The 13941-nt window shown below is 33.9% G+C and overlaps 1 protein-coding gene across 3 annotated transcripts in view; it reads right to left on the bottom strand.

The window, feature by feature from the left end:
• The window catches only part of LOC127723126 (peroxisomal acyl-coenzyme A oxidase 1-like), a 33777-nt gene that overhangs the window by 17177 nt on the left and 2659 nt on the right, over positions 1-13941 (bottom strand). Inside the window, exon 2 of one of the 3 annotated variants that reach the window (XM_052229619.1) lies at positions 3450-3612. In XM_052229619.1, coding sequence (XP_052085579.1) covers positions 3450-3612 — 163 coding nt within the window. The other 2 variants (XM_052229621.1, XM_052229620.1) reach the window with 2 other exon arrangements.

Genomic DNA, 13941 nt, shown 5'->3' with positions numbered 1-13941 from the left:
CTTAGATCTCTCTGAGCATGTATTACATAAGACCTAAAAATAAACCTAATGTTGTAAAGACTTAGATCTCTCTGAGCATGTATTACATCCGACCTTAAAAATAAATATAATGTTGTTAAGACTTAGATCCCCGCTGTGAGCATGTATTACAACAGACCTAAAAATAAATATAATTGTATCAGCACTTGGCATGCATTACAGTACATCAGATCTATAAATGAACCATATTTACTTTTTTTCTGCAATGTAACACACTTGACAGAAAAGCAAAAGTGATTTAAGCCTGTAATTAGTACAAAAATGTTGTGTACGAAGAAACATTGATCAAACTTATTTTATCTAGAATAACAAGAAGGTTTCAGTACAGATATATTGTGTATAATTGGCTTTTAAAGTAGCCTTGAATTTCTAAGTCATTTGGTCTCTTGTGGAGAGTTGTCTCATTGGCAAACTTACCATATCTTTTTATATTTGAGGCCCGCAGGTTTTGGGGTTTTTTTTGTTAGTTGTTTATTATGCTTTATATCAATCTGATGAGTCAACCCCTTTGAGGATCTTTCCAACTGGTTTCTCTTATGTTGTGTTGTTACACCTTTTTCCTAGATTAGGGGTGAGTTGAGTACTTGCAAACATGTTTTACCCCAATGCATTCTGTATGTGCCTGTCTTAAGTCAGGAGCCTGTTATTCAGTGGTTGTTGTTGGTTGCTGTCTGTATGTACCTATATTAAGTCAGGAGCCTGTTATTCAGTGGTTGTTGTTGGTTGCTGTCTGTATGTGCCTGTCTTAAGTCAGGAGCCTGTTATTTAGGGGTTGTTGTTGGTTGTTGTCTGTCTGTGCCTGTCTTAAGTCAGGAGCCTGTTATTCAGTGGTTGTTGTTGGTTGCTGTCTGTATGTGCCTGTCTTAAGTCAGGAGCCTGTTATTCAGTGGTTGTTGTTGGTTGCTGTCTGTATGTGTCTGTCTTAAGTCAGGAGCCTGTTATTCAGTGGTAATTGTTGGTTGCTGTCTGTATGTGTCTGTCTTAAGTCAGGAGCCTGTTATTCAGTGGTTGTTGTTGACTGCTGTCTGTATGTGCCTGTCTTAAGTCAGGAGCCTGTTATTCAGTGGTTGTTGTTGGTTGCTGTCTGTATGTGTCTGTCTTAAGTCAGGAGCCTGTAACTCAGTGGTAATTGTTGGTTGCTGTCTGTATGTGTCTGTCTTAAGTCAGGAGCCTGTTATTCAGGGGGAGGGGGGTTGTTGGTTGATGCCTAACATGTTTGATTTTCTTTTATTGCTTAGGTTTAAATCAGACTGTTGGTTTCCTTATTTTGATTTTCATTGTTTTACATTTTGGTCTCTGGTGGATAGTTGTCTCATTAGCAGTCATATCACATATTCTTTCATTTAAATAAGATAAAATCATCTGGAAATTCATGAAATTGATTCGTTTTTCTAATTGTTATAATTTCTATGAAATATTCTCTTTCTTTTGGCATTGCACAAGATTCATATTCTGCTTTGATACTATATATGCCCTTGAATTTTTACTAGATAACATTTTTGTTCGCTTTGGAGATTCCGTATATCGTCAGGTTATCGCAATTCCAATGGGGACTAACTGTGCACCACTTATTGCGGACCTTTTTTTGTATTGCTATGAGTTACAATTTATGACAAAAATCAGCAAAGACCCATCGAAACAACATCTGATACACAAATTTAATAATACTTTTAGATATTTGGATGATATTTTGGCTCTCAATAATGACGACTTCAGTATGTATACTAAAGAAATTTATCCTGTTGAACTTACTTTAAATAAAGCTAATACTAACAATGACCACTGCCCTTTCCTCGATCTTGATATCTATATCATTAACGGAAAGCTTAATACTAAAATATATGATAAAAGAGATGATTTTTCATTTCCTATCGTTAATTATCCATTTATAGATGGTGACGTTCCCTCGTCACCATCTTACGGTGTTTATATATCTCAACTTGTACGATTCGCTCGTGTATGTAACAATGTTTTAGATTTTAACGAGAGAAATTTATGTATTACTGAAAAATTATTACACCAGGGTTTTCGATATCACAAACTAGTCAAAACATTTACTAAATTTTATCATCGGTATAAGGACATCATTCGTAAATATAGCTCAACATGCAGACTTCTTACACTTTCAGGTATTTCACATCCAATTTTTTATGGAAATTTTCTTTATAAAGCACAAAAATGTCAGTATTCACCTCTGAAGCTAACAAAACCTTTAAATAGACTTATTAAGAAGGGATATAGTTACGATACTGTTGTCAGGTCATCAAAGATTGCATATTTTGGCGTTAATATTGATTCACTTATAGGGTCTTTGCATCGGCACTAAACACATTTATTTAAAAACCAGTTGTTGGCATGACACGGGTTATGTTCTTCTCATATATGTTATGATGGTATGATACTAAACCCCTAACGGGAAGGATTGTGCCTGATATTCATATGATGAAGACATAATCTTTCAATTAGTTTAATTGAAGTCTGGAGCTGGCATGTCAGTTAACTGCTAGTGGTCTGTTGTTATTTATGTATTATTGTCATTTTGTTTATTTTCTTTGGTTACATCTTCTGACATCAGACTCGGACTTCTCTTGAACTGAATTTTAATGTGCATATTGTTATGCGTTTACTTTTCTACATTGGCTAGAGGTATAGGGGGAGGGTTGAGATCTCATAAACATGTTTAACCCCGCCGCATTTTTGCGCCTGTCCCAAGTCAGGAGCCTCTAGCCTTTGTTAGTCTTGTATTATTTTTTATTTTAGTTTCTTGTGTACAATTTGGAGTTTAGTATGGCGTTCATTATCACTGAACTAGTTTATCTATTTGTTTAGGGGCCAGCTGAAGGACGCCTCCGGGTGCGGGAATTTCTCGCTACATTGAAGACCTGTTGGTGACCTTCTGCTGTTGTCTGTTCTATGGTCGGGTTGTTGTCTCTTTGACACATTCCCCATTTCCATTCTCAATTTTACTTATGTTTTATAGTCAAGATGCAATGAATTTAGTGAAAATGATTACCTATTTTACATGCATGATATTCTTTAAAACAAAAACTCCCTCCATATCTGTGATTCTTAAATATCTTATAATATTTGTTTTCCTGCTGGCTAATCATTTTATTACTTACTCTCTATAATAAAAAGCCTCTTGCATATCTGTAATCCCCATTTCCTGGAGTTTTTTCTGTATGTAGATACTTTTAGATAGTCCCTTAATTACTTACTCTCTATAATAAAAGGCCTCTTGCATGTCTGTAATCCCCATTTCGTGGAGTTTTTTCTGTATGTAGATACTTTTAGATAGTCCCTTAATTACTTACTCTCTATAATAAAAGGCCTCTTGCATGTCTGTAATCCCCATTTCCTGGAGTTTTTTCTGTATGTAGATACTTTTAGATAGTCCCTTAATTACTTACTCTCTATAATAAAAAGCCTCTTGCATGTCTGTAATCCCCATTTCCTCAAGTTTTTTCTGTATGTAGATACTTTTAGATAGTCCCATATCATACTGTTCTTCTACGCTACAGAAGGCCCAGGACTTCTGTTTCTTGAAGAAGGGATCTTGGATTGCAATGTTCTCTACAAAAAGATTAATGATCATTAATGGTGACTGGTCATGAGCAATAGCACTACAACATATTCATTAATACTATCTGTGAGTTACAAAAACTTTCAAATTTTGATGATAACAAATATAAATAAACAGCTGCGCCATGAGCCCATGATACGCCCGTTGTGTTTTCAAAGAATAAAGTTCAATTACTTCTCAATGTCATATCAGAAATTTATAAAAATCAAAAGGGAGCTTACGTCAATAAATATAAACAATTCACCAAAGTTTCATGAGAACTGCTGAAAGCTTTTTTTAGTTATTGTCTGAAAACTGGAAAATCCCCCCTTTTTAATGAATAAAACCCCATAACTCTGAAACGTAAAATATAAAATTTATAAAACATAAAAGGGAGCTCATTTCAATAGATATAAACAATTGCCTAAAGTTATATGCAAATTGGTTAAAGCGTTTTTGAGTTAATGTCCGACACCATAATACGTCCTGTAAAAGGGCGTATAAAAAGAAGATGTGGTATGATTGACAATGAGCATGATGAGACAACTCTTCACAAGAGACCAAATAACACAGAAATAACAACTATAGGTCACCATACAGCCTTCAACAATAAGCAAAGCCCATACTGCTGTTTGACTATTTGAAACACCAAGGTTTCTTCTACCTCCATGTATAGATTACCTCAGCCTTATTTGGCCCAACTTTTAAGAATTTTCTTTTTTTTAATTACTCATCAAATGTGTATTTGGTTTGGCCTTCCAACTGTTTTGATTTGAGTGTTACAGATGATTCTCATGTAGGCCAAACTTGTCTCTTTTAGCTAAAAAAAAAATGCAAAAAAGGGAAAAAGTCATCATTTAAGGTGGATGTCTTAATCAAAACCCAAGAGAAAATGAAATCGGGATCCATCGGGATCCCAATGAAATCCCGGTGAAATTGGCGGGATAAGCCGGGATGGGCATCTGAAGACGGGATCCCATTCGGGATAAATATCTGAAACTGGGATCCCATTTGGGATATGTGTCTGAAGCCGGGATCCCATTGTAGTTGAAATGGGATAAATATCTGAAACTGGGATCCCATTTGGGATAACTGTCTGAAGCCAGGATCCCATTCTAGTTGAAACGGGAAAACATAAAACAGAATTTTGTTTGCAAAAATACGTAAGTGTTTGGTACACAGGAAGTTGTTGAGTGCTGAATCTGAAAACGCATATGGATCTATTCAATTAGCATGATTGTTTTAACAAATATGGTTTTTATCCATTTACAGCCATGTTAGTAGTTCAAATAATTATGACGTATGGCAAGGCTATTTTTTTTTCTGGGACGCCTTCCTTCTTTGTCAAACATTTTTGAAATACACAATTATTTATAACATAAAGCAAAGGTTATTGGTGTTTATTAACAATGTGTATGACACCAAAGCTGTCAGGTGAAGCCAATCACTTAATGAGGCACTTAATTTTCAGTTTGACAGTATTTCAGAGTCAGAAAATGCCGAGATTTTCGCAATAAAAATGGCAGGGCGTCCGAGAAATGTCAACGGCTGTTTTGCCAGACACGCTGGGGCGTTTATGATTTTTTCCAAGTTCATATAAGTGCGTTTCTATTAATTGTCGTCCGGCATATATCAATGATAGGCTAATGATCGACATCGTAAAACGTCGGTTTCTCAACTTATGTAAAATGTAAAAAAAGTCATGACCACATGTTTTTTTTTTTGTAATTGTACTGAACAGTCCGACCCTAGAAAATACTGTCCTAGATAATGCGGCCACTAGTTCATCCGCATGCACCCTGTGCCGATTAAATAAACTTTTGTTTTCTTATATTTAAAAACTGGCCAGTAATAAATATTTTTATGCGATATCCTTGATTTATTTTTATAATACCGTTACGGAGACAGATCAACTTCTGGCCGATATAATATGGGGCGAGATTGTCACCTCGACGTTAGTGTACTGGTAAATACGTCATCAAAATCTGATTACGCTGATTTATGGAGGATCAAGATGAATCTGATGCCGATATTTTCAGATAAGTGCATTAATAATTTAATTTAACATGTGTATATGTGTATATAATGATTATAAATATAATTTATATAGGAACTATGATTTTTATGGTTTTTATTTGAGCAAATCAACACCAGAAAGTCTGAAAGCATAAACTGAAAATATATAAATTTATTTTAACATATAAAAACAATGAATAATCTTGTTGTCACATAACAGGCATAACTGGTAGGTATATAAAAATTTAATTGAGTTGTGTGAATGGTTATTTGGTGAAAATATTAAGTCGCTAGTTATTTTTATCTTCAGGGGATAAAAAAGGGGGAGGGTAATTAATTTGATTCCAAATGGCTTCCAACCTATTGTCTAAACATGCAATAATATTTCTATTAAATGTTTTGCTTCAAAACGTCTTGAACAAATGATTCTTTGTGGATTTGTTTTTATACTTTTAGGGGATTTAATGATTTGATTAAATGGAGCTGCCAATTTTGATAGTATAAACAGATTGCATGCAGATTCCAGTTACCTTTACTCAGCAATACTTGTTGGAAGTACAGACAGCAAATTTATTTACAGAAAGGAGGAGAACTTTACATGTATCCTTTTGCATAAATAACCCAGGAATCCCAGTGGTGTCTAGTACGTGTAATTGGAATTGGTGCATGTATATCCTGCTGGGATTTATTTTGGGATCCCGCTTTTTTTCCGGGAATCCCAGTATAGTGTATTCCAATCAAAATCCCACAATATCCCAGTATATTTCCACTGGGATTTATTTCAGGATCCCGATTTTTTTCCAGGAATCCCAGTATATTCCAATCAAAATCCCACAATATCCCAGTGGGATCCCAGTATATTTCCACCGGGATATACATCGGGATCCCGCTTCTTTTGCGGGAATCCCGAAATTTTATCCCAGTGCAATTAGGTGGGATCCCAATTGGAATCCCATCGGAATTCCAGCCGGAATTCCAGTGGGATCCCAGATTTATTTTCTCTTGGGAATCCATTGAATTTTTAAATAATTTGTCAAAATGGTGTTTTCATCATGCTTTTTTCCAAAATATAATTAAAAGTATGGGTCACCAGACTTTTTTCGTGCTACAGGTTGTGCAAAATTGTTAGATTTTATATAGATTATGCATGAAAAATCCAATTTTGTGTGATAAAAAGAGAACTTCAACATAGAATTTTAAGATAAAATTTGAGAAGATTGCTCATGTAACATGCTTTCAGATGAAAAAAAAAAGAAAAATTGGGGTCACCAGACTTGTGTTTTGCTACATATTAAAATAGGTAAATTCATAACACTTTCTATAATAAAAATTAATTCTTCTGAGTAATCTCCCCTTATGTGGCAAAGTTGAAGAAAAAAAAATCAAATCAAACTAAAATATTGAGTTTTTTAGAAAATGCAACCGTAAATATGATAAGTAAAATTGAGAATGGACACATAATTTTCTACATTAACATGAAAAGTCTTACACATGAATAATGAATTACCACCATGTAGAACGCCACATGCCGGCAGTCAGCTATGTTTACACGGGGTGGCGGTTTTAAAGCGGAGAAAAACGATCAAGGTAAGTTCAAGTATCAAAATTTCTTTTTTGAGAATTGTTTATAGTACATGTACCAAGTAATGTATTGTACGGAAGGAACCAAAACATAATATATTTCCAGCTAGCAGAAGCAGACGTATTCAGTGATCTGTTTTCTCAAACACCTCTCCCTAGTTTTCCTTGTTGCAGATTTTGAGGCTTCATATGCAAGTTTAAGGATAAAAAACTACTTTTGACGATGTTTTCCTGTACGATTTATATGGAAATTAATTCTTATGACATGGAATTTAACCAATTGCCATCTTCTTTATCTTAGTAAAAATTTATTGGTTTAAAAACTAATGTTTCATCAAAATACAATGTGTCACTCAGGGTGTCAGATTTTGCGTCTCAAGGGGTAGAGGTATTTATTTAAAAAAGAATAGATTTGCATATAATTCGGCCTTTATCTGATACTTTGTATATCAAACACACCTACTCTGTTATGATGACAAATTACAAACTTAAGATATTTCATTTGGCCCATATTTTAGTTATTCAAATGCAGAAAATCATTTCCATGTCTCACATATATAAAAATATATCTTTGGTGTTTAAAAGCGCTTCATTAAAAGTAACACACATTTTCAATAATCTTAGGTAAAGCCCATAGAGTTGAACCTAGTCACTAGTTCGATCTTTCTTGTGTCGATAAGATCCCATCGTTTGACTAATATCTTGAATTTGGATAATTCATTTATTTTGCTCATTTTATAAATGGATAACACGTACATGAATCAATAATGATACAAATTGAATACGATCCATGTTTAATTCTGTCACCATCTTTTTTCGCAAGCTGAAGTATTCCCACAATCCTCCATGGAAATTCATACTACATGTAGTAGAATCAAGAAATTAAATTGTCAGTCTGTCAAGATTTTGTCCTGTCCATTTAGCATTCGAATTGAATGATCACATAATCTGCCCTCCATTATATAGCTGAAATAAAGCCCACTTGACGTTAAACTAAAAAAAATCCTCCATCCATCCGAAATACATGTTTTGAATAGTAGCCAGGTTTGTAGCAAAATATTTAAAAATGCCTCAAATCTTCATTTTATTTGAAAGAGAAATCAGTAGTGAGTACACACAAATTGTGAGGTGTTTTGATACTCCTGGCTTAGTGAGCTGTGAATGCTTCTTTAATATTATAATATTGACCTACAATTGTAGCAAGTTGAAGAATTCTAATTATTTAGATTTTGATTAACTTTGCACACTGATAAAAAAAATCCATTATCATTTTCGCAGGAAATAAATAATTGCAGAACCAAATGACGTTTTACTGGTGATGGCCGTCACGAAATATGAGTTCCATCATAAATATAAGTTCTTAATGGAAGAAATATTCTGTAATATTAGTTCCACTGAAACAAATGTTACAGTATTTGTTCCTAACGGAATAAAGGGTATAGAATATTTGTTCCAACAGGAACAGATATTATGGCATTGTTTATAACAAAGTTTCCAGTGGAACTTCTGTAAGGCGGAACAAATATATGTTGACAGTGGTAATCAGGCAGAGTTTAATACTGAACTTAGTTGAAATTAAAGTACAGAAGCTGCATGTCAACATTAATGACTATTCGAAGTATGCATAACTTTATTCTTGATATGAAAATGCAAAGGTGTGTTCTACCCCTGCATGCCTAGCTTTTCCATTTTATTTTTTTAATTGCCAGAAATTCAGACAAGGCATTGCCTTGTCTGCTTCATCAGTTCTTGCAGCCCTGAAACAACTAATAGTAATATGCCAGCTTTAGCTGGCACTTATGGTAGAAGCATCGAATTGGAATAAAGAACGATAACTCTCTCTACATGACCAATCTAAAAAGTTTCGTCACTCTCGTTAAATCTCGTACGATTTTTTTTTTAAATTTCGAAGTTGATTAAGTCAAGTTGTCTAAGTAACTCTTAAAAATATTTTTTTTCTTTTTTTTCCTTATATTTTTTAAATTAATATTGTATTCTTGCTTGGCTCCAAATATAAAGTCAATTCTTCAAATAATGAAAACGAAATTAGCATTGGAATATCCGTCAGGACATTTTCAGGACATTAGTTTACCCTTATATTTTTAATGGCTGCCAGATTCTCGTTTAATCGCGATCTTGAAAAAACGGGACAAAACGGAATAATTCGATTTTAAATACGACATGAATTTTTATTTGTTTACAAAAACAAGATTTAGAAATTTTAGTAACTTGTGTAGTTTATTTTAATTTTATTGTACCACGGAAATAACCGAAGTTTGGACAACAACAACTTACGCCATGTTTTATCGTCTGCTTCATCTTTCCATTATCAGTGACAAATTTCCTAAATAACCACAGGTACTTCATTTAAAAGTTACAATATCATAATTTATGATAACATTTGTTGTGTAAAAGTTCCGTCCAGCCATGGGAACACAGAAAAACCCTCTGCAAGCAATAAATTTCGGGAGAAACATAGCCGGAGGTAGTAAAATCTGGTGCTCTACCTCTGGTTGACAATGACTAGTCACTACTATTATTTATCTGCTACAGAATTTCCCATATCAAGTTACAGTGATAATGAAGTTGGTTATACTGTTGAATGTGATCACGGTTATTCCTGTAGCTCACAGACAAATGCAGGTGAAATTCAAAACTTAATTTAACAAAAGTTTTCAACAAAAAATATTTATTCAAATTCACTATCTGTAGACTGTACTTCCTTTGACAAACTCTCAACAAATCTTGTCATTAATTATGACACATATCTACCTTAAACAGTCCCAGGAGATGGAGACTGTTTTTTTTCACTCTCTAAGTTTAATCATAAAACAGCTGTAAAAGGAGACTTGAGTCTGAGTGATACATTTATCATGTTTAAAGGTACATATATATTGTATGCACCCATATTGTCCAAAATAGGATTTTATGGGAAGATGGAGTTATGATAACCCATGATAATACCATGACTTTTAATAGGTATAGAGCATGTTACTTGGAAGTATGTGGGCTACATCCTTTGAAATCAAGCTGCCGACACATTATTTGGATGCAATATAAATAATTGCCTCCCGCAGTCGCCTGTATATTTCATGCGTCAGTTTAAACCTGATCAAAACATTTTCCCTCTACTGAATACTTTTATCAGGTGCATATTTCAAACTATTCAAGCAATAAATACTTATGGCTATAACGTCACAGTTCCCAATTTGCACCTATTCAACAAAAATAACTGCGGAAATCTTACAAGTTTTCTTTGAGACTAAACAATTTGTATTGTTATGATTTGACATTATACATGTCTTTCAACTTTGGTTAATATATTTAAATATACACAAATCGTTCACAATGAGAATATATCAACAGATGAAGCATTCCCGGAAAAAAGTAAATCTACGAAAACGTCAGTGTTGTCACCATGCGAAGTTATCTAATTATCATCTTTTAAAATGTAAGCAACTTCACAACTACAAGTTAATTTTCATGAACAAAATAAAATAAAGTACAAACAAAAAAGCAATAAAATGCTTCGCCAAGCACAGCATAATACAACCGCAGATGTAGATTTAGCATATAAAAAACACCAAATTTTTTGTCAGTTGAAATCAAACATATTTTAATTTTGGACTCTTCAAACTTTAATATGGACTAATTTGAAAACAGGTATCAGGTGAGCCCGAACATTTCTATTCAGCAGCAGTCTCCAACTACATATCTCCTTAATTTTATATGATATATAGTCCCACAAAAATGTTGAAAAATTATGTGTACATTTAATTTTTTTTCTAGATTCTCTCATGTCATACATGTGAAAGCGGTACCTTTTTGGTCACTATTAACGTGTTGCGTCTAAATATAAATTGTAACACTTTATAGTGACTGACCAGGTCAAACAAATACTTCTCAAGAAATATGCAGAGAAAGAAGACAACTTGGAACAGCACCAGCCATGCCAGACTATAGATATAGGAAGATGTGGTATGAGTGCCAATGAGACAACTCTCCATCCAAGTAACATGTTAGTTATATGTCCTTGTGAATAGTAAGGAAAGCTATCGATAATTCTGCAGATAACGCAATTTTATCAGGTTTATCGTACATTTTCTGTTTAAATTTTCACACAATCAGTGAATCGTTCAAAAAGGCTAAACTAACTTTTTATTACTGAAAGTTTCAAACAATGACAAGTGTTTCATTCATGAAATAACTTGTGCGTTTCTGCGAAAAAAATCATGTGCAATTTTGTGAATTAAAGGGAAAGAAGATCCTTTTACGGTGCACTCGCACATGTCAATTTCGAACTGACCCAATATATTTTCTTTATCATGACCAGTTCACTGATACTGACGTCGACATTATCAAGAAGTACACATCAAATGAAAAATGCACAAATTACCGATAAAATATTTTACACACCCTGTTTCGTGTGTATCTCCTGTCATATCAGTATTTGTTGCATTTATATATAAATGAGAAATAATCAATGTAAAAATGGTAAATTTTTGGAGAAAAAAAACCCAAAATTATGGAAAAAGAACCCAAAAATGTTGTTTTTGACCACTGACTCCTAAACTGTTGGTACCATATGATAACCCCCAAAATCAATTCTAACCTTCCTTTTGTGTATTGAAGTTGAACCCAAGAGAAAATAAATCTGGAATCCCACTGAAATCCCAGCTGGAATTTTGATGGGATTCCAAGTGGGATCCCACCTAATTCCACCGGGATAAAATTTCGGGAATCCCGCCAAAAGTCCGGGAATTCCGATGTAAATCCCGGTTGAAATATACTGGGATCCCACTGGGATATTGTGGGATTTTGATTGGAATATACTGGGATTCTGATTGGGATCCCGCTCTTTTAGCGGGAATCCCGAAATTTTATCCCAGTGGAAATATACTGGGATTCCAGTATATTTCCACTGGGATTTACATCGGGAATCCCGGACTTTTGGTGGGATTCCCGAAATTTTATCCCAGTGGAAATATACTGGGATCCCAGTATATTTCCACTGGGATTTACATCGGGAATCCCGGACTTTTGCAGGATTCCCGAAATGCTACGATTTTGCATTTTCTGAGGGAATATACACATTTATTACTCATTATAAGGTAGATGAATATTGCCCTTGTTGTATCAAATCTGTCACGTATATATAAACATTGCGGCATGAATTACATTGTATTGGCCATGTTTAATATCTTATTTCAATGGCTGTCAAGTTCCCATTCAAAAAAAATGTACTTGTATTTAATGTCAGATCCTTAAACTTCCATCAAAATTATAGATACTAGTACTACTAGCAAACTTGTTTGCCATTTTTAATGGCTGCTTATATTGTTAAATTACCCATTAATTAAATATGGTACTCACCCCACCCCTCCTCCCCATGTTCACTAACACCTTCAAGCATTTCATTGTCTTAATTGTATTTAGATACGCAGTTTTCACCATGGCTTAATGATGCTCGCTGTTCAGTTTCAAATATTATAATATTAAAAATGTGTGTCAGATATAAAGGATACATGTGAAGTTCTCCTCCTTTCTGTAATTAAATTTGCTGTCTCTGTACTTCCAACTAGTATTGCTGAGTAAAGGTAACTGGAATCTGCATGCAATCTGTTTACTTTCAAAATTGGCAGCTCCATTTAATCATTTAATCCCCTAAAAGTATCAAAAAAATCCACAAAGAATCAATTGTTCTAGACATTTTGAAGCAATAAATTCAATAGAAATATTATTGCATGTTTATACAGTATACATTGGAAGCCAGTTGGAATCAAATTAATTATCCTCCCTCTTTTTTTATCCCCTGAAGATAAAAAACTAGCGACTTATTATTTTCACCAAATAACCATTCACACAATTCAATTAAATTTTTACATATCTACCAGTTATGCCTGTTATGTGACAACAAGATTATTCAATGTTGTTAAAAATAAATATATTTTTCAGTTTATGCAGGAACATATATATATTAGATATATCTGCATGTTCCCAGGTTTATGCTTTCAGATTTTCTGATGTTGATTTGCTAAAAAAAAAACCATAAAAAAATCATAGTTCCTCAATAAATTATATTTTATAATCTCATTATATACACATGTTAAATTAAATTTTTAATGCACTTATCTGAAAACATCTTCACCATCACATGGAATCTTCTATTTTGCTACAGCGTAATCACATTTTGATGACGTTTTTATTGAGTACTCTAACGTCGAGGTGACAATCTCGCCCCATATTATATCGGCCAGAAGTTGATCCGTCCCCGTAACGGTATTATAAAAATAAATCAAGGGTGTCGTATAAAAGTATTTATTACTGGCCAGTTTTTAAAAATAAGAAAAAAAAACCTTTAATTTAATCGGCACAGGGTGCATGCGGATGAACTAGTGGCCGCATTATCTAGGACGGTATTTTCTAGGGTCGGACTGTTCAGTACAATTACTAAAAACCACGTGGTCATGACTTGTTTACATAAGTTGAGAACCAAGGTTTTACGATGTCGATCGTTGGCCTATCATTGATCTGATAATTTTTCTATGTTATTTAAATGCCGGACAACAGGTAGAAAATCAGAAACGATCCAGCTTGTCTGGCAAAACAGCCGTTGGCGTTTCTCGGGCGCCCTTTCGTTTTTATCGCGAAAATCTCGGCATTTTACTGACTTTGAAATACTGTCAAACTAAAATTTGTAATTCTTCCATCAACAGAAGTTCAGCTAGCTGTGTAAACTGTCA

The sequence above is a fragment of the Mytilus californianus genome, unplaced genomic scaffold, assembly GCF_021869535.1.
Source record: "Mytilus californianus isolate M0D057914Y unplaced genomic scaffold, xbMytCali1.0.p SCAF_13, whole genome shotgun sequence".
Taxonomy (NCBI): Eukaryota; Metazoa; Mollusca; class Bivalvia; order Mytilida; family Mytilidae; genus Mytilus; species Mytilus californianus.
This window is presented reverse-complemented; position numbering and strand designations above follow the sequence as displayed.